The sequence below is a fragment of the Kwoniella shivajii genome, chromosome 2, assembly GCF_035658355.1.
Source record: "Kwoniella shivajii chromosome 2, complete sequence".
In the NCBI taxonomy this organism is placed as follows: Eukaryota; Fungi; Basidiomycota; class Tremellomycetes; order Tremellales; family Cryptococcaceae; genus Kwoniella; species Kwoniella shivajii.
In genome coordinates this window covers 241,963-266,519 of record NC_085909.1, presented here as the reverse complement: position 1 = coordinate 266,519, position 24,557 = coordinate 241,963, and the positions used below count along the sequence as shown (strand labels likewise).

Sequence of the window (24,557 nt, the reverse complement as noted above, 5' to 3'; positions counted from 1 at the left end):
CTGATGAGGAGTACTGCTGCCGATGGGAAATGATACCGATGTACGATGGAGAAGTGGGATGAAAGGAAGAGATGCAAGGTGATAATCCAAGAGTGAGGTGGAATGAGATACAATATATATAAGGGGGGGAAATATGAATATCCACACACCATGTGGCATCATACACTTTGAACATGTATACAACTTTATTATGGCGCGTGAATGGGGTGCAAATAAAGTGTACTTTGGAACCTCCCATCTCCCAAAGACCTATCTTTACTTGACTTCACTCTAAATTCATATTCATACACACATTAAACTCGTTACGACCACCTGCCTGACCCACTGCCTGCTATCCCCACATAGCAGGACTTCTTTTTTGTGAGCTCAAGCGAGACCGACGACGAATAAACAGCTTGACAGTCGTACATGGAGATATCATAAATCATCTTACCTCATGTCAAGTGCCAAGTCATCTCCCTCTCCGTCTCCAGAACTGGCTGGCGTCGAGATGAAAAGACGTGATACAAACGGATCTATCAAAGGTATGTAGCAACGCTTTCTTTTCCCATCAGTCGAGCTCATGACAGTGACATATTGCTAACTCAGCCAAGTAGATGGAACTTCCTCCTTGAAACGAGTAAGAGAAGGATCGTTGGTGAGTTTCTTCTCTTCCTCCCTCCCAAATTCACTTCTCCTCCTATGATGACCTTGCTAACTATAGCATAACGCTTTAGGAACCAACTCAAGCCGAAGCTTCGATTCCGGAGCCCGTCGCTACCAAGAAGAATCGAATCGCATCTTCCTCTAAATCAGCACAGGGCCCCAATGATACGGTCGATGCTGGTATTGAAGAGATCGATTCTCCACCTCAGAATGTCGATGGCGAAACGGAGCCTTCAAACGCTACTCGCAAGGAGGAAAGGCCGGTTGGTGAAGTAAGAAAGAAAGTGGAGAAAATGACCTATGATGAGAAACGATTGTCCAACCCTCCTGAAGAAGCCGCGGATAATGGTCAAGGTGAGAATGTCACGGTGGACGAAGATAGACCTGGCGGTGGAGGTGATGATTCGTGGGAAAATATCGAGAAGGATGAAATAGATCTTCCGAATGGTGAGAAGCTGAAGAGAAAGGCCTTGGATAGAAGCGAGAGCTCTTTTGCCCAAGAAACGGGAGATGTGAGTGCGAAACGAGCAAAGGATATTATTTTGGATGTAAGTCATTCCGATCCGTCGTGGGAGAACAGGTCTGATCAGTCATGTATAGTCTGCTCCAGAAGAAGTCAAACCTGACACCATCCCTCCTCCTGCTAAGAAGCCTCCTTCCACCTTCAGCTCATTTGCTTCTTCCGCTTCTCCTTTCGCTGCTCTCAAGAGCCCTTCTCCTGCCCCTGATTTAAACCACAGTGCTTCTGCTACAGATTCTCCACCAATTCCTCCATCAGTTGCGGCTAAGAAACCTCAAGCAACTTTTGGGGCGTTTTCTAGCGCTGCTGCTTCACCTTTTGCATCTGCTGTCAGTCCTGCATCAGCCGCATCTACACCGAAATCACCCGCTGCGAGAGAGACCACTACAGCTCCTACCAAGAAGCCACAAGCGACCTTTGGAGCTTTCTCCTCTTCCTCCTCCTCATCTTCATCAGCGTTCGGAGCTGCAAAACCGGCCTCGACATTTGGATCCGCGCCCGTCAAAGGGTCAGCTTTTGGCAACTATTCGACCACATCTTCGGCTTTCTCGTCAAAGAAGAATGAACCCGTTGAAGGCCAAAAGATTGAAGCAGGACCTTCAAGCTTTGGTGATATCCTGAAAGACAGCGGTAACGATGAGATGACCGAGGAGAAACTAGAGATGCAAGAACAAGATGGTAGGTTGTTCATTCTCCGAAATCATCCTTCGCTTACGATTGGCCCCAATCCAGTTACCACTGGTGAAGAAGAGGAAGAGACTGTCATACAAACTCGTGCCAAACTATACACCAACGAAAAAAGTAGTGGATGGAAAGAACGGGGTGTAGGTCTGTTAAAATTGAATGTCAGGCGATCAGATGGCAGCGGCGCGAGGTTACGTGAGTGACCACTGCCACCAAATTCCCCTATAATCCATTGACACCCGCTTGTTGTTGAATAGTCATGAGAGCCGATGGTGTACTGCGATTGATACTCAACTTCAAGCTATACAAGGGTCTATTCTTGTCTTTGGACGGAAAGATCATCAGAATGACTGTACCAGAAGACGATAAGTTCATTATCATCTGCCTTAGAGTAAGTTGTCTCTTCGTTGATCTCCATTTGATTCTCTGCTTTTACTCATCTCCGCCCATATGTACATTAACTGACCAGGCTGAATGATCATAAACGCAGATGTCGAACCCCAAAATCACCTCTGAATTGGCAGAGATAATCCGAGAACATATCCCATTGGAGGGTGAATCAAAAGCATCTGAACCATCAGCGGTTTGAACATAATCTTTCACTACAAGTACAATATACAGGGAAGAAGACAGAAAGCGAGATTTTCTGGTGTTCTAATGGTCTCGACATTACCGGTTTATGTGAATATGTGTTGTTTCATCTGGCATGCATGCGTGTATATAACGTTTCCTTCAACTTAGTAGATTAAAAAGGTCGACACATATGGTCTTGTGGCATTTTGTATATCATGTACCTCTCCCGCCCAACATTGCAATCACGCACCCGGACTAGACATGACATACATATAATCCATTCTCGTAAATGTATGGACGATAACGAACCGGGGAAGAAACTATCGTGTACGTAAATAGGATGATCAGATATGTTGAGCATCTCTCTTTATGGTCGTGGAATTCGTTAATGGTCTTTCTCCTGCCTGTCCTTGATCGGGCATCTTCCAGCTTCTTCTCTGCATGAACATTAAACGCATCTTGTGGTCGAGTTCTAACCTCTCATCGGTGAAGCAGGAAGAGGCGGAGTTGAATGTGCATGCTCATGAGGGAAGTGACCTTCGACCAAAGGTAAGGGTTTAAAAGCTGCTATTTCGGCTGGAGAAGCATAAAATGATATTGGTCTAGATTTGAGTGATGAGTATCTGCAATATAATTAAACAGGTCATTGTCAGCATCGACTCCTCTCCCATCTTCAGTGAGTTGGGGCTCTACAAGAGTTTTCTTGCACTCACTCTTGTAAGTTGACATCGCCACGGCTGAAGCGGTCGTCCAAAGGTGCATTGCTTCCCAATTGATCGGTGTACGACTTCTTCTCCCATGTTTTGCTTATAGTAGGCTTGCTGGCGAGAGCAGTCAGGAGTCTTTTCGAAAGAGTAGTGGGTGACTTGGGTGATTTGGGTGGTGGTGCAGGAAGAGATTGTTCCGTGTTGTAAGGATGCGCATGATCATGAACAGCGGAGTTTCGAATCGCAGAGTGTCTATCGTATTGGTTATGATGAAGACCATCCCTAGGGGAAGTGGGACTTTGAGGAAGGTCAACATGATGATGTTGCCGATGTTGCTGATGCGAAGGAGGAGGAAGAATCGGATCTGATTCTTGCGAATGATCATCTTGTGGTCGAGCGGGCAGTGGATGTTCAATCGGGGTTTGATGGTGGTTATGGTGATTATGATTGTCTTCGAAATTGGTGTTCCGAGGAGAAGCGTGACTTTGACTCTGACGATTAGGTGAAGTGGGCGACATGGAACCTCGAATCGGGTCTGCCAGTGGATGAGGATGTCCCACAGCGTCACGGTTATTAAATTGTGGAAGAAGGGGAAGAGGTCGCATGTGTGTTGGAATAGGCATCTTTGTTGACAAACACTATGACGACTAAATATGTATGAGGAAGATAATGATAATTTTTTCTTTCACTTCGGGTCAAAGAATCATGGAGATAGTTTTCGGACTAGCTCAAATGAAGGATTACAGTATTCGAACTGAGCGATGCGGAAGACTGTAGTTTGTGTAGATGAGTAAACCTTATTAGACAAATAAATGACAATACTTGATTCACTGCAAATGGGAATGATTGACTGACACAAAGAGATGGTGAAGAAAGACGATGAATGCATGACATGGTAATTTGGAGATGCATACGATACGTTGGATGACGTTCTACATTTGGCACTGATGATGATCATGATGATGTTATTGTGTGTGTGTGTGTATGTGAACTGTTTTTGGGTAAAATGGTAATTACTCGGTATAAATCGCACGGATCATTCGCCACCACCATTACTACCGACTCCACACACCACTATCGCCACGATTTGATTGCCTCAGCTTCTCCATTTCCAGGTCATTGGCTCGTCGCCGCTCCACACGCTCCAATGATCTCCCATCAATTGAAAATGATGATCCAATCATGCGCATCCGCAACGGTTCAAACGCAAAAAAGCCCACCCCTCCACAACCTCCCCGATAAAGGGAGTTTGCAGAGAGGTGGGCGATTTTAACTCAACAGCAGACTGTCCTCGAAGAGGTCAAGAAACTGTTGTAAAGGGACGATGGGTAAATGGTTGTAGGAGGTTAATGAAAATAGACGTAACGAAGATAAAATAGATGAGGGGGTAAGGGACATTATCAAAATTAGATTGGAGAAAGGGGCAAAGTTATGTCAACGCCTGTCTTTGAAATAATTCTGACCAGGCATAGTATTGTCAAGTACGAACCCTTTTTCGCGGATAACCAATTCTCTTCCTTTGCACGAGCAAAAACGAACTTGAAGCCGAAGCTAAAAACGCAATCTTCAATTGACTCGATCCATCAACCTAATCCCAGCTGGGGGAGGTAAAGGTACTGAACTGAGTTTGAAAAGGTGAGAATGTTCCTGGTATCTCTTGGTTAGATAATCCCATTTATCGAGTAAGTTGTGATGATACAACCAGTTAGATTTTCCCGCTTCGATTTCATTGGTGACGTTGTAGCTGTAGCTCCTTAAGATTCAAGTAAGATCGTTAAGATGATAAACCCAATTCAACCAATTTGACCGACGAAGGACGAAAGCTATACCGACTGTGCAATTCCCCAAAGAAAAGCTAAAAAGCTGAAAGCTGTGAACAAAACACTGAATCCCAACGCCACTTGAATGACCTCGCTGCGTTTCTCGCCACTCGAAAACTTACAAGGCAACAAAAACAACCGGGGTCGACCACATTGATCATGACGATAATCCCGAATGAATATGAAGCTGCAATGAAAGTCAAGGAGTAGAACGATACAGACATAGGCGGGGGAAGGCGATTCAGGTTTCTTATTTGATTCCCAATTGTAAACAATGACCAAAAATGATAGACCCGGGTAAAAGCAAGCAGAGATCAGAGGAGAAAAGTATGGGACGTCACCAACACAATTTCCTCTTTTCCTTGCAAGCCAAACCACCAAGTGACCCTAACCCATGACAAGATATGCGCATCCTAATTACTAACGATGGGTTGTGTGAAAACCTCGGTCTCCTTATAAACGACGAAACCCGATGAGTGACGACGATTTCAAAGCTGAATTATTGATGGCGCACACAAAAGTGATAGTGGCAAATGATGATTCCCGATTGCGAGGTAAGTGTCGACGGGCTGAAGCAAATGTCCAGTCGATATCGTTTTCAAAGGTGCTCTATCAACTCCTGTGGGGATGGAGAGAAGAGAACAAGAAGGTTTGACAGCACAAAGAAGCCAACCAACTCAACAATGGCAACGCATGTGAAGATGTAACGAGTCATAGACTCTCACCTGATTTTTCAAATAGAAAAGCACGGTGTCAACACTCTAGAAACCACAAGAACCGTAGGTAATGAGAGCTTACTAGAGGTTGTCCAACTTAAAGACTATCTTTGCCGCAACTTAGTCAGAGAAGGGTGTCAGATATCTCAATAGTCACTTCAGTGCTTAAAGACGAGTGAGTTTCACGACAACATGAGGTATTGACTTGATGAAGAGTTTGAAGAGTGTCGAAAGTGAGTGTAAGTCGTGAGTGGAGTGTCGTGAAGTGTTGAGGGTTGAAGAAAAGAAAGAAGAGAAGGTGGAGATGGGAAAAAGAAAGAAGGGGGGGATTATATGCTATGGTGTGTTTGTCGAGTGGTGGGAGGATGTTCTGCGTAGTCGAATCCATTTTTTCAATTGTGACCGAAGGCGAGGCAGGGGGAAAGAGGGAAACACAAAAGAAGTGACGGGGGGTGACGTTGCATGTGGGATCCTTTGATTTCAGGGTAATTTGCAATACTATTTCAAATGATGAAAGGATGAGGGCAGGAAAGCCAAGGGCACGACAAAGGAAAGCACGATAAAACAAACAAGCAGTGTTTACAGTTTGTCATGATTGCAAATTATCGGAAATATGCAGTGTTAACACCGATTGTGGCAGAAGAAGCAAACCTGTCATCTCGCTCATCGTTCAACGAAAGGGGAAATAACAATCAAGGACGGGGTTTTAACGGGATTTTTAAAAGTGGCGTTCTCCTTGGTTCGTACGGCAAGTGTTGCATCGTGGCGAATACTGCAACCGTACAAAATCAAAATGCTATGTAATGCTATGTTTCGAGAAGTAACAACGACGACTCTGTATCATGCACATGCAGAGCTACTTCCATCGCAAAGCAGAGGCTGTCTACACCTGTTCCCCAACGTCGCATTCTGATTGGGACTGACCCTAACCCAAATATGGAACGGTTTGCATCAATCTCTCCCTTTGCTGACAGATACTTCTATTCGATTGGACCTATATTCACTGTTACTCGCATATGTTAGGATTCAGAAAGCGTTGATAGATTCTCCCTCAGGAGCATTACCATTGGCTAGTGACGGTCTGAGCTATCTGACTTGTTAACCGGAGTGCGTTGAGCTAGGAATGGAAACAATTATCCTCTTTGATAAAATCAACTGAGCGCCTGTGTGGCCTCACCTCACTTGACTGTCAACGCATGATCGACTTGAAGTAGACATTTAGATGTCTCAATCAGCAACTATGAGACACATCTGTTGCATGAGTCATCTCAGCTCTTCTGTGACACCAGCCGTTTTGAGAGGTACAGCACGAAGACGAAGATGAACTTGTTCAGTTGCAAGGGCGTATCTGCCTTTCAAGTCAGGTGAGAAACAATGTATGAACGCTTACAGTACATTCGTGCCTCCTCGCTTTTTGCACTACCGTCGCTAATCCCCTTTCAGTCTCAGCACCACTTGTTGAACCTGATTGACGACGTTCGAATCACTTGTCTATCAAGTCACCATATCACTGCTTTTTGCGCAGGCTGACTGAAGGAATACGGATCATACTGGTGATACGAAATCAATGGGAGAAGCACAATGTAATGGTTCATCGTTAGATCTTGAATAATCCGATGAAGATGTTGGAATCTCACTTCTCCGTTCTTCGACCAATTCTGTCAAGCTTACTTCCACGGCATGGTCAGCGATTCGGGATCTACAACAGGTCATGTCTGGCTCTAATCATCACTCACACAGCAGGTGGTGGGGACCATGAGAAGAGGGTGTATCTCAATAGAGAGACATATAAAGTCACAAGTCACGCTGTGGTGATGACTATCAATCACCACTGCCGGACTGGCTCAGCAGCATATGATAAGAAGACCAACAGACGGCCTATGTATCACAGTATGGCACTCCCCTCATTAACGTGATTCGCCACCTCTCCTAACTTGCATCGGATGATGCGCTGACTGTGGTCTACTTGATGTTCCAGTATATTGGTGTAGGGTGATTGAAAATGTCCCAGGAGCATGGATATACTCTTCAGGACGGTGTTCTACCAAGTGAATGTCTTCGGACAGCCGCGTTGACTTAGATGGAGGCGATGAGCGATCATGTTGATAGATTTGTGAGATTGGAATCGCATCATGAGCGGAAGGAGGTCCAATGTTTAGGTCTTTTACACAAACTTCATGAGAATGATCTCAGTGAGAGTACATGCGCTCAAATACGATAATCTAGTATCTACAGAAGTCCGTCTACTATCGTGATCCTACAACTCAAACTAATATTGGCTACCTAGCATGCGATAACCATGTATAAGGGAGATTAACATTGATCAAAGGACAATATATTTTAGTTCTTTCTACCTCTTCATCTCCTTGTAATTGGTTGATGATGGCACTGTGGTGAATGCAGATTCTTTGGTGAGCATCAACTACATTGCATCCTTTGATGATTCATCGGTGATCCTTCAAAGTCTGACTTTGTGAGAAGGTGGCGGAGAGGGCGGAGCTCTCAGTTGGCGTAGAGAATATATAGATACAATTGGAGGATGGGACAGAAGATTTGCAGATTGGGCTCAATCATACGAGAACAGACTGAAATTATCGTTTGGCTCCAGCAGCGACTACTGAGTTTCTTGTTCTGAACGTGACAAATCAAATCAGCGGGAACGAGCTGTATTCGTCATTGAGTATTGCGACGACCAGCACTCACAGATTATCAATATATACACTGAGCATTTCATTGTCTTTATTCAATTTCTCATTATCCGTTTCTACCTCCGTGATCCTCACTAACAATCCACGCAAACCATCTCGGAGAGAAAGGATATCTTTGATTACTTTTTCTTTTTCTAATGCTGATTCTACCGTAGGTTCAGGAAGTGCCCCAGCAGATGGGGTTGACCATGGTTCATTGATCTCGCTGTCTGTATAATTTGATAGTGACATATCACCGGTATTGAGGGACTGGACAATGAGTGAAGTAGCAGTATAGAGTATACTTTCAGATACTAGCAGTGAGTAATGAGACGCACAAGCGTCTTTTGTGAGAGTGGAATCAGTTACGTAATTATCTCCCCTCAGAAAGCTGAAAGTGGAGGTTGTGCAACTGACACAGAGTGGTGACGGGGTGAGGAATAACTCAACCGTATATGCCATCACTTCACTTCCTCCTCTTCCTCGAGTCATTAAGGGGCATATCGACATCAGATATCACAAGATGGGATCAACAGCAAGGAAGACTTTTGAGTTGAACAATGATGTTCAGGTGAGCATATTTCACGCTTATCGCACTTGGAGTTTAATGAATATGAGCTGATCGAGTTGTCACGCCTTTAGTCGGTCGATCCATCTGCCGCAATCTTCCAATGGCCTCGGGAGGAAGAGAAAGCTTTGGAAGATCAAGCGCCTTGGTCAACTGAGTAAGCTCTGGCTTTGTTTCAATTCCGTGAACGTAAGCTCATGGCTCTACATAGTCCACACTACTTTCATACCGTCAAAATATCGGCTGTTGCACTGATTAAGATGGTAAGCAGGTTCTGTCTGTGATGCGATGAAGCTTATACCATTCTGACAGGTCACTCATGCGCGATCTGGAGGTATCTACGAGATCATGGGAGTAATGTATGGTAGAGTCAAGGATGGTGTCTTCTGGATAATGGATGCAGCCGCGTTACCTGTACAGGGAACAGAGACCAGAGTCAATGCCGGAAATGAGGTGAGTACATCATATGAGTTTCACAAGTATATGCACTCATTCTACTATTGACGTTGAGTCTAGGCGATGGAGTACATGGTCAGCTTTCAAGAATCATCCAGAGAAGCAGGAAAGACGGAATTACTGAGAGGCTGGTACCATTCGTAGGTCAGCTTTGTTGCTGATCGATTGAGAGCTCATCATCGTATAGACATCCCGGTTACGGCTGTTGGCTATCTGGAATAGATGTGAACACTCAGCTCAACCAGCAGAAATTCAACGATCCATACCTTGCTGTAGTAGTGGGTCACTTCAGGCTCTTCAATTATTTGACGATAATATAGACCTAATTTTGTTCTAGATTGACCCAAACAGAACAGTCTCTGCTGGTAAAGTTGAAATTGGAGCTTTCCGGACTTACCCAGAGGTGAGCTAATTGAATACTCAGCAGTCGCTCATATTTGCTCACATCTGAATTAGGGATACAAACCACCTGCTGCCAGTACTTCTCAGTACCAGTCAATCCCCATGGACAAGATCGAAGATTTCGGTGTTCATGCCAATGCATATTACCCCCTTAAGGTGGAGATATACAAGACCAAATTAGATGAACAACTACTTGATCTTCTGTGGAACAAATATTGGGTCGCCACGTTGAGTTCCAGTGTTTTGACATCGGTAAGTCCATTGTCAAGTGGTTATTGTCACTTGCTGAACATCCTATCTCCAGAATCGCGAATACTCCACATCTCAAATCACCGATCTCAACGCGAAGCTTCAAGCTGCTTCATCTGGTCTTGGTAACTCCTCTTCCAGTCTCAAACTCAAATCGACACCAGCTGGGCAAACAACCGGCAAAGCCAAGAGTGACTCCAAGGAGTTTGCTGGTGTTGAAAATGAGGACACGCCACTCAGCAAGGCAGCTAAAGATAGGTAAGCTCCTGCTCAATCTATTCCTTTCCACGCTATACATATGCGAGCAGGGACTGATCAGATCTCCTGCAGCTCCCGCATCGCGTCTGAAGCACAAAATGGTATGATTGCCCAACTGTTGAAGGACAAGCTCTTCAACACTCCACTCAACGCGCCATTAGATCCCACAATCGCCAAAATGACGGTTCAAGGAAGACAGTGATCAACAATATAAGGGAGGAAGGAAGAGATCCACGCTGTAGAATAGATAATTTTCACGTTCCTTTGTAATGATAATAATGATAATCGACCTTTTTTATGTGATTTTACTCGGAGACAGGGGAACAATACCACACCATTAGGTCCCACGTGGCCAATCCCCCTGTTTTCCTGGCCTATATGCCGTAACAATGCGTCAGGGGACAAAAGCTATAGCAGCACTTCATCCCCCCATCCTGACACAGCTCGAGATGCAATTCACACATCTCTTATACACATACAGAAGTAGCGATAGACACTTTGTCCTGATACCTGGCATCTCCTGGATAGTCCCCCCTAACGGAAACGCTGCATCTTTGTCTTTGATATACCCTCCTGCTGCTCAAGAGCGCACGACTTCTCATACAATCTCAAGAGCCGCGGCTCGCGGTGGTGACTTCAATTTCTATTCGAGTCATTCTTGGAATCAGCTTTTGGTCTGGAAAGTCTGCTTGTATCTTCCTGTAACTTGCGAGAGAGTTCACGATGGGTATCCGAGGTCTTGACGGTGAGTGTGCGACAATTGATGACTTCTTGCTGATATCGTAGTCTACCTTCGCGAGAGGAAGCTTGTAAACACATGTCCTCTTTCCGCTATAGCCAACACTCGTCTTGGCATTGATGCAACTCATTACCTCCATCATCTCCTCTCTGATGCCGACTCTCGTGAACCTCTCGTCGCCGCTACCGGTGGTTTACCTCTTGGGATAATTGCCAAGATAGAAACAGATCTTCGCTCATTAGAAAGGTTGAACATCAAACCTGTTTTTGTCTTTTCCGGTCTACCACTCGCTTCCAGACCTCCGCAGAAAGGACCCGACCCCCAAGCAGAACGAGAGACCCAGGTGAAGAATGAAGCATGGTCTTTCTATGAGAATGGTCAGGTTGAAAGAGCTATCATGCAGCTCACCGCGATAAGGAATGGATCGTGGACGGACTCAAAGGATTTGTTAAGATCCATCATCAGATTATTCAGACATCGATTTGTGGAATTTGTTATCGCACCCTATATAGAGTTTGCACAAGTGAGTCGCTCACCATTTTAACTTACGCTGAAACAAATCAGCTTGCATATCTGCTCCAACACCCCAAGGGTTATATACACGCTATTTACTCTTCGACGGAATGCTTAATGTGGCCCGTTGAACGAGTAATAACTTCTACCGACTGGACAACCAACTTTACATTTGTGGAGAAAACTCGCCTTCTGGTAGATCTTAACCTCACCAGTGAACAATTCCTTGATATGGCTATCCTTGCTGGCTCATCACTCTCTCGTACTTTCCCTCCTATCGCCAACGACTTTGCCGTCAAGACAGTAATCGATCTTATGCGTCATCACAAATCCGGTATTCTCGTTTGTCAAAATTGGCGAGACAATCAATTCAAGACGCAAAATTATATTGACGCATTCTGGAAAGCTCGTCTCGCTATCAAATTCTCTCTTGTGCTTACTACCGAAGGTACTTGCGTTCCTCTACCGACAGTCGTTGCTCCTCTCGGTCAGGCATTCACCCTCTCAGATATTCCTGGTGAACTCGACGAAATCTTCTCGCCTCGAATTCCCGATGAGCTGTATTTCTATATCTGCAAAGGTTTAATCAGCTCCCAAGTGGTTGGATGGGTGACCAGTGGAATGATACATGAAAGTCAACCTTTGGCAGATACTACCGATTATCACAGATTCATCAAGGATGTCATTACGGAAGGACCTACTTCACCTCGTTGCACCACTATTGCCTTGCTTACCAGTGTCTTACATCCTGACTGGTCTAAACGTCGAATTAATGCGCACTACTTCTTTGATCCTCCATATGCAGCACCCCAAGGTGCTATCGTCCCCTTCAATGATGCCACTACCCATTCACTTGTCGAAAAGCTTGGGGGATGGACAGTACCGATGAATATAATAGAATCAGAACTCAGAAGGCAGAACTCGTCAACTATTGATCTCAAGCTCTGCATCGGTGCACTGGTCAGTGAGGAGATAGCCGCTCAAACCAGAAGGGAAAAGGGTGGAAGGGTATTGGACAAGAAAGACGAGCTCGTGGCTAATGTATTATGGCGTCTTATGGAGTTAAGAGGGTACGTTTATCTGTCAGACGTTGACGGTGGCTCAAGCTCATCTTCTCAATCAGCTTCGTCAACGCCAACCATACTCAGAGTCTGATTGGTAAGGCCCTATATGCCGCAAATGCTGCATCTCGTGTCAACGACCGATTCCAGGAACCCTTATATCTGCTTCTGGAATTACTTCGAGCTGGAGTTATTCACGGATCCAGGTGGGGAGGGGATAAGGCAGAAATTTTGTCCGGTGGACCCAGCTTCGGTACGGATGAGGAGCAGAAGAGCATCTTACTTATCATGCGATGTATATCTATTTTACCTCTTATATTTAGGGTGAGTCATATTACGCTTTAGTGTATCGTGAAGAGCACGGCTGATATTTTTCTTAGCCGCAACAATGGGTTGGTCCTTTATCTCGAGAATTATTGGTATTCAACTCTTTCGTTAGAGCGTTATCAAAATCACTGCGACATCTATGCGAGGCTGTATCAGTCCATGCTCTGCTTTCCGGAGGTGCTAGACGTAATCGGGAAGACGTTCAAGATCTCATGCTCAGTAAGTGCTATCATTTGGCAAACTCAGACTCGAAATTACGACTGACGTCATTTATCTAGGTTTACCATTCCAAAGCGAAGTGAATACTGGATTCGGTATCCTAATCAAAACTTATCTTGATGCTACCACTTATCACTTCGATGACACCATCACTGAAGCAGATGCTGGATCCGAAAAAGCCACGCAATCAAAGAAAGATGCATTGTCTTTCGTCGAACAATCCTTCTCCAGTGTGAGGTCGCCACTGCAAGAGGTTGAACGAGGGTTCAGATTTTGGGATTCAGTGAGTAGCCCTTATCATTGATTGGATCGTTGAAAGACGAATGGACCTGATGAATCGCATTTGTTTAGATCATGGCTGCTATTCGATCCCTTGACAAAGAACAAGGACCAAATCCGTCACTTGCTCAAAGAGTGGTAGGCGAGGATGTTATCGGACAATTTGAAGCAGCGGATAAATGGTTAAAGCCTATGAGACCGTAAATGATGTGTCATCAACAAACACTCTGATCTATTCAAGTCTAATACATATGCATATTCTTACATCTATTGACGAAGCATGTTGAGCTGTACGCCATAAGTAAGACGCCTGAATTGAGTCTAGACATTCAGTATTTGGAAAAATCATCTGCTGCTCTAACCACGTGGCTGCATTCATGTCTTACTGAACATCAGGTGCAGTGGTTTCATCTGCATTGTCGACGCTTCAAGCTGTGGAGATCTCGTCACACTGACAGAAGCCCAAAACTCTACAATTAGTGAGCCCGAGTTTTGCGAATTCCGGTTGAACATCCTTGCAGGATTATGATATTCTACCGAGGACATGATTGATTGACACGGCAGAAAGTATCGAAGCGTCACTCTCGCGTCCAGATTTCCTGATCATCCTATCTGTGGCGTGATTAGCAATGATCACTGAGCTAGCCTAGGATTTTCTTCATCAATGTGGCTTGCGTTCCGCTATGCCTAATTTAGGCGTTCGATCTATGTTGCTACAGACACATCGAGCAAGCAGAATGGCCTTCTTTTCTCATTTTTTTGTCCGGTTCAGAAAGATCAGTCGCTTGAGTTGAGGAACGCTCAACTCGGTGAATGAGCTTGGCAAACCGTACTGTATCCCTTGATATTAGTCTTGACTCGGGAGGCGCTGCTGTTATGATACTCAGAAAGAGGTTAGCTCGGATGATGGCGTCACCTGAAACAAGGAATACGTTCGGATGTGAATACCTCACCTTACACCAATCTATCCGGGATTTGAGTCCTGACTGGTAAAGCCTATGAAATGGCTTCAATTCTGAGGTGGTCATAGAGCGGTTGATAGGAATAAGCTTGATTTTCTTTTCGGATCGGGATTGAATCTAGGCACCCTGATGACAGAATTTTTGGTGAAGTAACTAAAATGAGCCTCAATTTGCTGAAAACGGAACTAAAACTTTACGAGATCTATCCCCTTTTATCCCTTTGTAGAGTAGATCGATTGAAGCAATGATCATCGAAACGGCCCATATAGCGCAGACTTCGCTTACCTTGATGATGTGATGACGAATCAATGACTGACCTGTTCACTGTTGTATGCAAAGGCTCATTTGAGGCTTTATGTAACCCATACCTATTATCCCTCAAGCAAGTGATCGAATCATACAGATCTTAGTACATCATCTGAGACAATGATCTAACTCGAGTCAGTGAGAACGAACTCAGATCTCACTAGGGGACTGCCGGTATGACACAACGTTACTTATTGAATTTATGCCATATATAGATTCCAACGATTGCTAATTTCAAGTCGTGAGCTTGGGCTCGACATACAAACGAAATAATAGCCGTAATGAAAGATCTCTTTCCCAGATGTACTCGGCGAATGTCAGCAGTATAAGCTAGTGGCAAAAAGAATAACTACTGTACACTACTTACTATTATGTGTTACTGCAACCATCTAATTAGTTTCCATGCCTCTCGTAAGCGATGACATTTTTTCTCACATCAATTTTTATGATATTTCATGAGAATCCACAGAACAGGTTGTTTCCGCAGAGTAACGCCGACCTCAGTGAAGCTTTACCCATTTTTTTAAACGTATGTAGGTGTGGCGTACGTGTATCTATCTTAACAATATGATTTTCCCACATGTCATATGAAAAAGAGGTATCGTAATTTTGGCTGAAACCTACTATACAAGCCTCACGCAGATAGCCGACTTTTGAGGTCATGGTCCCTTGTTGTCACCCACGCTTATGACTGACCCAACGATATGGAGTCGTCTTTTCCAGGCACGAATTTTCTCATAATGCATAACCTCCATACGTTGCATCCCTCTTCCCAAAAGGCAAGAGTGTAATGTATTACAGCATTCCTTTGCAGGGTTTAGGAACCAGGACAAAAGCTACCGTAATTCCGGAACCACTTTAAATGATTGGGATGATCGCATCAGGGGCTACCTGCTGTCGTTACCATGTCTCGGTTCGCCTCCCCAAGATCGGAGGTTTGGCTTCCGAGGGCGAGCACGTAACAGATTTCTTTTGCTAAGGATTGTCCGAAACATAGATCACCTGTCGCCTCCACCAATTGAAATCGGAACGGAGGTACGGAATGTCTTCAGGTAGACCGGCTAATCACTTTCGCACTCAGAAGAGAAAGCTCATGAGAACTCTCCAAACTCTTTTACATCCCGTCTATTGATTGCGTGGCACGGATTAGAGATATTCAAACTGAACCGAATAGTAGTATTTGTGAAATGAAATCATTATAGTCAGGAAAAATCCGCAATGAGATAAGGGGAGTCATACTAACCAGGTTCATGGAGAAGCCACTAGCCGGCTCCGCTTTATGAGAGGGAAGGATTGTGATTTTCTCGTCATCAGGTCAGTTTCCTGTCTAGGTAGACGTTGAGCTTTCGGAGGCATCGTGGCACTTTTGCTTAATCCGCGTGGGCGTTCGGCCCTGCTTTTTCGTTCTTTTTCTTTTTCAGGGGCGTTTTGGAAGGATTTAGAAATCAACGTACATCTTTTTTACGTCTACCACATGCGCCCTGAATCACTGATTTGACAAGTGTCCCAATCATTTGACCAACCGGAATGTACGGACCTCACTTGGATGGACAGCTGCATGAAATCGATTGCTTCATCTTCTATCATGGTCATAATGCCGTTATGGCACCGGGTGACCCGTTGCTCTTTTTTCCTTCCAGCTTTCTTGCTCAACTTTTTTTTTCCCAACCTGACCTGACGTACGTTAATTCAGTGCATCAAAATACATGTACGTATACTCCGGTCCCCCTACTCTCCGGTTTTTGGTAGCATTGAAGGGGCAAAAGCCTTGGAGGCTCTGTGCATATGAGAGCAACTGATTGGTCCAAAGCGCATATTAACGGTGAGACCTGATTTTCGTCCGAAACGGTTCGATCCCCAAGGAAAAGAGTATTAAGAAATATGTGAATGTATCGTCCCATCTCAGACTGTCCAAACTTGTAACGTTATATGAACCAAAAGAAGAAGCGTATTCGCTATCCAAACGAATTCGTCTTTGATATACCACCATCTCACTACTTGGTTCATCTCCCAGACCAAAAAAGGGAACAATGATATTTCTCCCTCTTTTTTAAAAGTGAAACATTTTGTATTCAACCGAGACATTCATCTCCAACTTTTAGATTGTTCGGAAACGTACCCCTTAACTGTTCACGTTACCCTTTTTAATCACTTTTCAACAGGATCTATTACCACTGTACCTAGCGCCAAATAGACAGGGAGGGGATTAAGACAAGGAAAGGGCAAAAAGTCAAAATTCGTCTTGATCGTCCTCAATTTCAGTGCTGAACGACTCTCTTTCTTTTTTTCACTTCAAGTGGTTACAACCAAGCCGAATTTGGTTCCCTATTTTGAAACTGTCACAAACGAAACACTCCTACGAGGTCGGTCACCATTAGGCACAAACTCAGAGGGTCCCAAATCATCACTGTTGAAGACCTAGGAGACAAACGATATATAGTCACTGAGGTTTCCTTTTTCATAACTTGCGTTATCTTCACCTCCCAAAACGCCCACTTCCTTGATTTACACTTCGCTTCATATCTCTATTTCTTCCACCAATCCATTCTGGTACTAGTAAAAGCATAACTGTATTTCAGCAGTCACCGCTTGATTCGTCATCACGCACAACTTCTTCCTGATCATATCAACCTCATCTTCGACTACAGAAACTCCGGAAACACTTAACTCAGCATGAACGCTACACTCGCTACGCCATCTGTGCTCATGCATCAACCCCATATGCACGAGATGCCTTCAGCGTTCGACGGGTACGGCTCAGCTTATCCCATGGGTCTTCCAGAGGGGTCTCACTCCCCTGGTCGACGTCAACGTATCTCAATGGCCTGTCAATACTGTCGACATCGGTGAGTATGAAACCCATCTATCCGAAATAGTCCTGATCAATGTCAATGCAATTGTATATAAACTAACTTCTATGTGCGCATTCCCATAGTAAAATAAGATGTTGTGGGGGTTCGCCTTGTCGAAATTGTACTCGAGCAAAGAGGGACTGTGAATATGCTCCTGTACCCGAAGAAGTCAATAGGGCGACCAGGGAGAAGAAAGCTGTAGCTAAAGCCAACAAGGGATCTTCCTACACTTCCCCCATTACCACTTCCTCACCTTATTTCTCTGATCAACCTGTATACAATGTTCCGTTCATGTCTGGACCTGGACCAATCCGACCACCTCATTTGGGACACCGTCGATCGGTTTCTATGCCTAATAACGGTGTCGCGCCGTGGGTCACTCCACCTTCCGCACCAGCATTATCATCACCACCTATGTTTGAATCACCCCAATGGATGTATAACAGTTGGAATCATGGTCAACAACCTCTTCAAACTCATTTCGAGTCTTCTACTCCAACTTCATCATTCCCATCTGTACTTGAACATACTCCAATGCATCAAGCATACCTTGAAGGTCAAATGCAAGTTGGTTTACCGGATCACCCTACATCTGATTCTCCTCGATCCCTTTCACTAGAGTCAGATTATCCTCCTCAGTATATGGTGCAATCTGGTTTACCTACATCATATTCCTCACCTCATTTACCTACTGATACGTATATGCGACCTCCTCATCCTGTCACTCCTAATCTGATGAAGCCAAACCATCACACCGCTTCATCACCGGTGACTCCCGCATATCAAACCCCTTTCCCCACACCTCCCCTTTTCCAAGTGCCCTTCATGTCATCGCAACAGCACCATCACCACCACCACCAATATCACCATCACCAACAACAATCACAACAACCTCAACCTTTGTATTATTCCCCTTCACCACTTGGTCAAAGTACCTCGACTTCACCTACCCTTGCACCTGAAATGACTCTTCCTCAACAAAAAGAGCATCTCGTCGGCTTGGGTATCGGTGTACCAGAAACTCAAGTCGATTACTACCAAACACCTACACCAACCCTTTCTTCCGACGAGTATTTTTCACCTTCAATGCAATTTTAATCAAAACAAGCGAAATCAGTACAAGTGAAGAAGAGGGACGCCAGATCTCATGTCAACGCAAATCGCAGTGAAATTTCACAAATCAACCGTGTTTCCTCTATTGTCACAATCATCATCACAATCATGTAGCATCAACAAATTCAAATACTCAAAAAAAGTTGAAGTCGCCAATTTCAACGACCCACAACCCGCCCGGAACGGACTATGCAGAAGAATCCTATATATTATGGATTTAACAGTCATCTTTATACTTCTTGATGAATGGGACACTATAACACTTTTGTAGCTATTATTTCTCCACATACATCCCATTCCTCACTTTACAAATGCTTGAAGACGCCTTTTCTCCTGTTTCTACGTTATACGGACTATCTATACTTAGTGCTGGAATGATCTCGACATGTAAACAATATCTTTCACAGGGGCTTTTTGCCTGAAATCTTTGTTTACCGTTTCAAAAACGTCTCCTTGAGGCTCATCTGAATTTCACTTGCAGTCCGCACTCGCTTGCATTATACATCATTGATAACACATTAAGCATGTAACGCCTTCGGTTTGACTTGGTCCGACCAAGCCATAATGTTTGAGATTTAAAGTTTTGCTTCATGCTGTCCATGTGGGGGGTGAGAGTTCCTTTTACAATGGAAGGTTTGTGTCCGAAGAAATGGAATTTCTTTAAATCCCGTAACAACCGGAAGACATTCAACTAACTACCTGAAACTGATTACCCGCATGGGAAAAAAACTAGAGTGACAAAGTCCCATATTAAAAATCACAAATACAATTTAACTCACTTACTTTTCACCGATAATTATCGGATTTCACTTCATATCGCATCGAGGTATGTGTGTGTACATGATATGGAGAAGGTGAACATGATTTCGAGGCACGTATATCTTGAGAAGGACATATGGTTTACCCCCGACTCTACCCCTCCATCTGCTCCCCCGCTGGACCAACTTTTATCTTGATTGCAATGTCTTGTTACGGTGCCTTATATTTCATGTGGGATGTATCTTGACTTTCGAAAATGCTCCAATATCTCGGAAACCAAAAAAAGGGAAGACCTTGATTCACATCTAACATAATGTCTTCTCAGTATCTAGTGGAAACTTATCCCTTCACAATGTACGGTGTCATGAGTTCCGACGACAGCGGTAAAGATGACCATTTGCTCGATGGAGCGCAGGTTCCGAAACGCCGGGAGGCTTGAGACATCATATTGGGAGTAGCGCAGGGGAACAAGTGAAAGGAATGATGAGATTTCGAATACTGGTCGCTCTCAGAAATGCACTCGAAATCAAAGGATATAGGTTTACATACAGAGCTTCAGTCATGTCACAATATTGGAATCACTTTGAACTCGAATCTTGCTCGTATACTTTGTATGGTGTAATCGCCTGACGCATAGGCGAAGATGCGTTCGGGGAGAGATCTAATTGACAGATATGGAATAACAAAATATAGATTGCTTTTGTATTCAACGTGAAGATAGGATCGGACGAATTTGTCTATGTGGTTTTAACAAGGAAAGGGCAAGATGGAAAACTGATTTCTGTGTGTGTAGCATAAATTGGTATTGTATATATATAGAGATATATATATTCCTTTTAGAGTATTGACATCAACAAACGAGTAAGTCAGATCAAAGCTAAGTACATGTCAAACAACGATATTGTCAGTAAAGTTTCTTCCGATCACTAAAAGGCACAAAGAAGGTACAGTATAAGGGTCAAAGTGTGGAGATAACAGACTTACCAAACTATCCATCCGACCGAAAATCTCTAAAACTGTAGCTACTATCTCAAAGCATAAATCTTCTTGTTCTTCCTGACCGCCACCTGCTCCAGCTTGAGTGACTTGACTGGAAGCCATCTCTTTTCTTACTTCTCTAACCAGTTCTTGCACACTTTCACGTCCCACACCACCACTTCCGCCTTCTCGTTTCCTTGTACCCCCACCGATAGCCACTGGTCCAGCGACATTTGACGTCGTCACTCCAAATGGCCATGTTGAAAATTCAGCTAATATATCATCACATCTTGCAAATGCCGCTTCTCGTGAATCGTACGAAAGTCTTTGGAGTGCGTTTTCAAGTACACTTGACGCATATGCTATATGCCAAAGTAGTAAAAAGGCGATCAGCACATGACCTACGTTATATACAGTCGAAAACCACTCACCAGCGCAGACCAATACAACTGCTCTCATATGTCGGTACTTTACGCCTTCTTTGTGTAAAGCCTGTGGTGGAATGGCAGCTGTTCTAGCTGTAAGAAGAGTCAGAGTCCTTCTCATAACATCGTCCTTCGCATTCATGTCGGCTATAGGATGTGTCGCCATGTCGAACAATAGGAAATTTCGTTTCTCAGTTCTCAAAATACCTTTGTCAACTAAACCTTTTGCTAGACGTTCTCTAACTTGTTTGAGTTGATATCCTATCTTCATCACATTCCATGTTTCACCTGTAAACAAACGTATGATATCTCTACGTCAGCCTCCTCCATCAGGTTCGAACTCTCAAAATGCCTATATGACTGTTTTACCACTTACCACTCATCAGATCTACCCATGCACCCGTACCGTACTTCTCACTTGACTTCATCATCTTCAAAGCTTCGTCCAAGATCGTTTCTCCAGTCTGTCTATCATCGATGACTTCGATAAGTCTATCTGCTAAAGCTAATCTTCGACGCGATGGATCCTTTACCATCGCAATTCGACGTCTTAAAGCGAGTTCAATCAAAATACACCCTCTTAGAGCGTATGAGATATTGTCATTCCAAAACGAGAGATATCCCTATTTTTCCCATTTCCGCAATTAGTTGAGCACTCTGAGCGACGCAATGTTACTCTAACATCGGAGTATTGAAAGTTTACTCACGGCTTTATCTTTTAAACCTAACAACAAAACTTCTTCCATTATCGTTAACCTAGGCATCGTTTCTGATTCTCCACCATTTTCGAAATCTCTTGGATCATAAGCTATTTTCCCTCTGCCTTCCATCGCGCCTGCACCGCCTGAACCTCCTGCTGAACTTGTTGGCGCGTTTTGTCCAGGTTTTCGAGGACCGGCAGATGAAGAAGGGAATGAAGGTGCATCTGAGAATGCTGGAGAGGCTGATCCTATAGCTGGGGAAGCACCGGCACCCCTTCTTCGAGTGAGTCCTTCAGAGGCCATATCGAATTAAGGGTTATATGTGATCGAGGTGGTTGAGCGAAGACGTAGACGCCAGAGAGATAGAAGTAGGAGTCGCTTTCTAAATGACTCGAGGGCTTTGTCTGATAGCCAAGAATTCCAAGTCCTTGTCAGTAGCCGCTATTGATTGAGCGTGTATCCGATGAGTAGATTGACGCAAGATGTGCTTTGGTTATAAGATATGAATGATCAATAATTGGCTGAATGAATGGATTGTGACAATGATATCACCAGAGTAACTTGAACGCGTTGTATGCTTGCTTTGCCGCATATAGCGGGTATCTCCGAATAACACCGCAAATGTGGCACTGAAGTTCAATTACCTTCCACCGTCATCACTTTTCCCCATTGAAGGGTGTTCGTGTTCTCAAGATTCAGAGTTAACGAAGCATGTTATGTTTGAGGAGATCTCAGTCATGATTCTACCCATAGATATCAACATATTGATTAGCATCAACGACATCAGTACGAGATGAGTAATCTGTGAGTCACTTCCTTGCTTCAATGCGTGCTGCACGAAAGATGTGACTAACTCATTTCTGCTCTCGAGCAAAGTTATGTCACTGAGGTACTTTCTTTTCTCAACCTCCACTTTTCTCATTGTTGATAGGATGTACTGATAGATCAACAATTCACTAGCCTGCGACCAATGGCAAAATCATCATCGACACTACGGCAGGAGAGATAGAGGTGCGTTTTCGAGTCTCCATGTTACCATAAATGCGCTGACATGCGTTATATAGGTTGAGTTATGGGGTAAAGAATGTCCCAAGGCAGTGAAGAATTTCCTCGCATTGTCAATGGAAGGTATATACAGCTTTTTCGTTGTGGGTTTTCCAATGATAGGCTGATCCAGAACTGTAGGATATTACGATGGAGTGATATTTCATCGAGTTGTACCTGGATTCATCATTCAAGCGGGTGATCCTACTGGAACAGGAATGGGAGGAGAGAGTTTTTACGGCGAACCATTCCAAGATGAGATACATCCTAGATTGAAATTCAACAGGTCAGTCAATTATGATGCTACTCAAAACGCTCGATTTAGATCAGCTAAACAGTTTCGATTCTTCGAATAGGCGAGGTCTGATGGGTATGGCCAATAACAGTAAAAGGCATACAAATACTTCGCAATTCTTCTTTACATTAGATAAAGCAGATGAATTAACGAATAAGCATACTCTATTCGGAAAGATAGTTGGAAATACCATCTACAGTGAGCTCAGCGACGTCTGGAGTCAAATATGAGGAGATAACTGATTCTGTATGGCTAGATGTGATGAGTATCGGTAATCAAGATATTGATGCGGAGGAGAGACCGTTAGTGTGAGTGTCCTCAAGCTACAACTCAACTAACCAATCATACTGACCATGAGATGCGACATAGACCGCCAAAGATTCGTGGTGTACGGATAATCGAAAACCCGTTCGATGACATTGTACCACGTATCACAGCATCAGAGAGAAAAGCACAACAACAAGCTAGAGTAGAAGCGAAAAAGGAAATGGAACAAAGAGAAAAAAGAGCAAAAGCGAAGAAGTCAGTTAAGCTACCATCCATCATGATGAACGTTGCTGATATATCCTTCGTGAATCGCAGGAATACCGGTCTGCTATCGTTTGGTGATTCTGAGGAGATACCGGAAACTGCAATCACGGTGAAAAAGAAGGGAATGACTAGACAAGATTGTAAGTGTTTTTAGAGTTGTAAGCAAAATATACGTGTGTTGATCCAACCCTATTACAGTGCTAGATCCTGCTGATACTGCTCCTGCCAAACCGGTAGAAGCATATGTGAATGTGCCTGATTCTCTGAAGAACTTGGGAGACAGCAGTAAAAGGGAAAAGGAGAAGAAGGTGAGCACATATTCAATATTGCTTGAATGTATAGCGTCGGTAAACTAACACGTAAGCTAGGCTGCCGTTGACTTGAAAGCAATCCGAGAACAACATGAACGTGAAAAGGCAGGAAGCAGGTGAGCTAGAAATTTTGCTTTCAAAGGGAATCGGGCTGACGTCTCGATGTCAGTACCGCACGGCAAGCTGAAATCAAGAGAATGGAAGAAGATCTTCGCCGTTTGAAGAAGCGTACGGGTGAAGTGTCTGATTCGGACTCTGATCATGAAAGTCGTTCGAAACGTCGTAAAGGTCCCTCAGTATTGGAGCAGGAATTGGCAAGGTATTCTCAGAATAGAGGACGCGCAGCTGCCAAACATAGCAATAAGAGAGGAAAGAAAGATGAGGAAGATGACTTATTGACAGAAATGAGTAAATTCAGTAGAAAAGTCGCTAAAGCAGGACCTGAAGATGGTGAAGAAAGACCATCAGCTATGGCCATGGCCGACGAGCAGAGGGGAGAAGACGATCTGGAAGTGGATGATGATGTAGCATGGATGAAACATAGCCTGAAGTTCATTGTGGACGAGAAGGAATTGACGAGAAGGGCGGAAGATGAATATTCAGTAAGTGTCATGATCTCCGCCAAGGAAAGTCGCGTGATCGTCAAACTAACAATGCCTACAACATTACAGGTCATTGATCCGCGAGCGAAAGCCCGAGAACTTGCTGAGAGCTCAAGGAAGGAAAAGGAAAGTCATAGGAAAGGTATGCGCTCTGCTGCCGATGTAGGCAGGAGGAGATGATTATATCTTGATTCACTTTGTAAATGAGCGTGTGAGACATTTGGGTGGCAAATTATCGATTCATAAGGAGATAAT

The 24,557-nt window shown here is 44.1% G+C and overlaps 8 protein-coding genes across 8 annotated transcripts; 5 read left to right on the top strand and 3 right to left on the bottom strand.

Annotated features, from left to right (window-relative positions):
- Nucleotides 1-436: 436 nt before the first annotated feature.
- On the top strand, nt 437-2,438 carry IL334_001472 (uncharacterized protein; the record flags this gene model as incomplete). Its single annotated transcript, XM_062933229.1, has 7 exons — nt 437-524; nt 597-637; nt 717-1,193; nt 1,246-1,843; nt 1,898-2,044; nt 2,107-2,240; nt 2,340-2,438. The coding sequence occupies 7 exons, from the start codon at nt 437-439 to the stop codon at nt 2,436-2,438; spliced, it is 1,584 nt and encodes a 527-aa protein (XP_062789280.1).
- A 456-nt stretch (nt 2,439-2,894) lies between these two features.
- Nucleotides 2,895-3,752, bottom strand: IL334_001471 (uncharacterized protein; the record flags this gene model as incomplete). The annotated part of the gene is made up of 2 exons (XM_062933228.1): nt 2,895-3,045; nt 3,136-3,752. 2 exons carry the CDS (start codon nt 3,750-3,752, stop codon nt 2,895-2,897), a joined length of 768 nt encoding a protein of 255 aa, XP_062789279.1.
- A 4,504-nt stretch (nt 3,753-8,256) lies between these two features.
- Nucleotides 8,257-8,604, bottom strand: IL334_001470 (uncharacterized protein; the record flags this gene model as incomplete). Its single annotated transcript, XM_062933227.1, has 2 exons — nt 8,257-8,296; nt 8,369-8,604. The coding sequence occupies 2 exons, from the start codon at nt 8,602-8,604 to the stop codon at nt 8,257-8,259; spliced, it is 276 nt and encodes a 91-aa protein (XP_062789278.1).
- A 271-nt stretch (nt 8,605-8,875) lies between these two features.
- IL334_001469 (COP9 signalosome complex subunit 5) lies at nt 8,876-10,487 on the top strand (the record flags this gene model as incomplete). Its single annotated transcript, XM_062933226.1, has 10 exons — nt 8,876-8,923; nt 8,995-9,077; nt 9,132-9,183; nt 9,233-9,373; nt 9,437-9,516; nt 9,564-9,654; nt 9,714-9,779; nt 9,833-10,030; nt 10,083-10,285; nt 10,358-10,487. The coding sequence occupies 10 exons, from the start codon at nt 8,876-8,878 to the stop codon at nt 10,485-10,487; spliced, it is 1,092 nt and encodes a 363-aa protein (XP_062789277.1).
- Nucleotides 10,488-11,008: 521 nt separating this feature from the next.
- Nucleotides 11,009-13,627, top strand: IL334_001468 (uncharacterized protein; the record flags this gene model as incomplete). The annotated part of the gene is made up of 7 exons (XM_062933225.1): nt 11,009-11,030; nt 11,072-11,547; nt 11,589-12,607; nt 12,661-12,922; nt 12,979-13,144; nt 13,204-13,427; nt 13,496-13,627. The coding sequence occupies 7 exons, from the start codon at nt 11,009-11,011 to the stop codon at nt 13,625-13,627; spliced, it is 2,301 nt and encodes a 766-aa protein (XP_062789276.1).
- Nucleotides 13,628-17,364: 3,737 nt separating this feature from the next.
- Nucleotides 17,365-18,641, top strand: IL334_001467 (uncharacterized protein; the record flags this gene model as incomplete). The annotated part of the gene is made up of 2 exons (XM_062933224.1): nt 17,365-17,537; nt 17,627-18,641. 2 exons carry the CDS (start codon nt 17,365-17,367, stop codon nt 18,639-18,641), a joined length of 1,188 nt encoding a protein of 395 aa, XP_062789275.1.
- A 1,645-nt stretch (nt 18,642-20,286) lies between these two features.
- IL334_001466 (uncharacterized protein) lies at nt 20,287-21,822 on the bottom strand (the record flags this gene model as incomplete). The annotated part of the gene is made up of 5 exons (XM_062933223.1): nt 20,287-20,292; nt 20,400-20,755; nt 20,825-21,106; nt 21,195-21,441; nt 21,526-21,822. 5 exons carry the CDS (start codon nt 21,820-21,822, stop codon nt 20,287-20,289), a joined length of 1,188 nt encoding a protein of 395 aa, XP_062789274.1.
- A 490-nt stretch (nt 21,823-22,312) lies between these two features.
- Nucleotides 22,313-24,482, top strand: IL334_001465 (peptidyl-prolyl isomerase CWC27; the record flags this gene model as incomplete). The annotated part of the gene is made up of 13 exons (XM_062933222.1): nt 22,313-22,323; nt 22,396-22,408; nt 22,480-22,530; nt 22,584-22,647; nt 22,705-22,849; nt 22,920-23,056; nt 23,115-23,166; nt 23,228-23,380; nt 23,441-23,529; nt 23,588-23,697; nt 23,758-23,816; nt 23,870-24,302; nt 24,372-24,482. 13 exons carry the CDS (start codon nt 22,313-22,315, stop codon nt 24,480-24,482), a joined length of 1,428 nt encoding a protein of 475 aa, XP_062789273.1.
- Nucleotides 24,483-24,557: the final 75 nt, after the last annotated feature.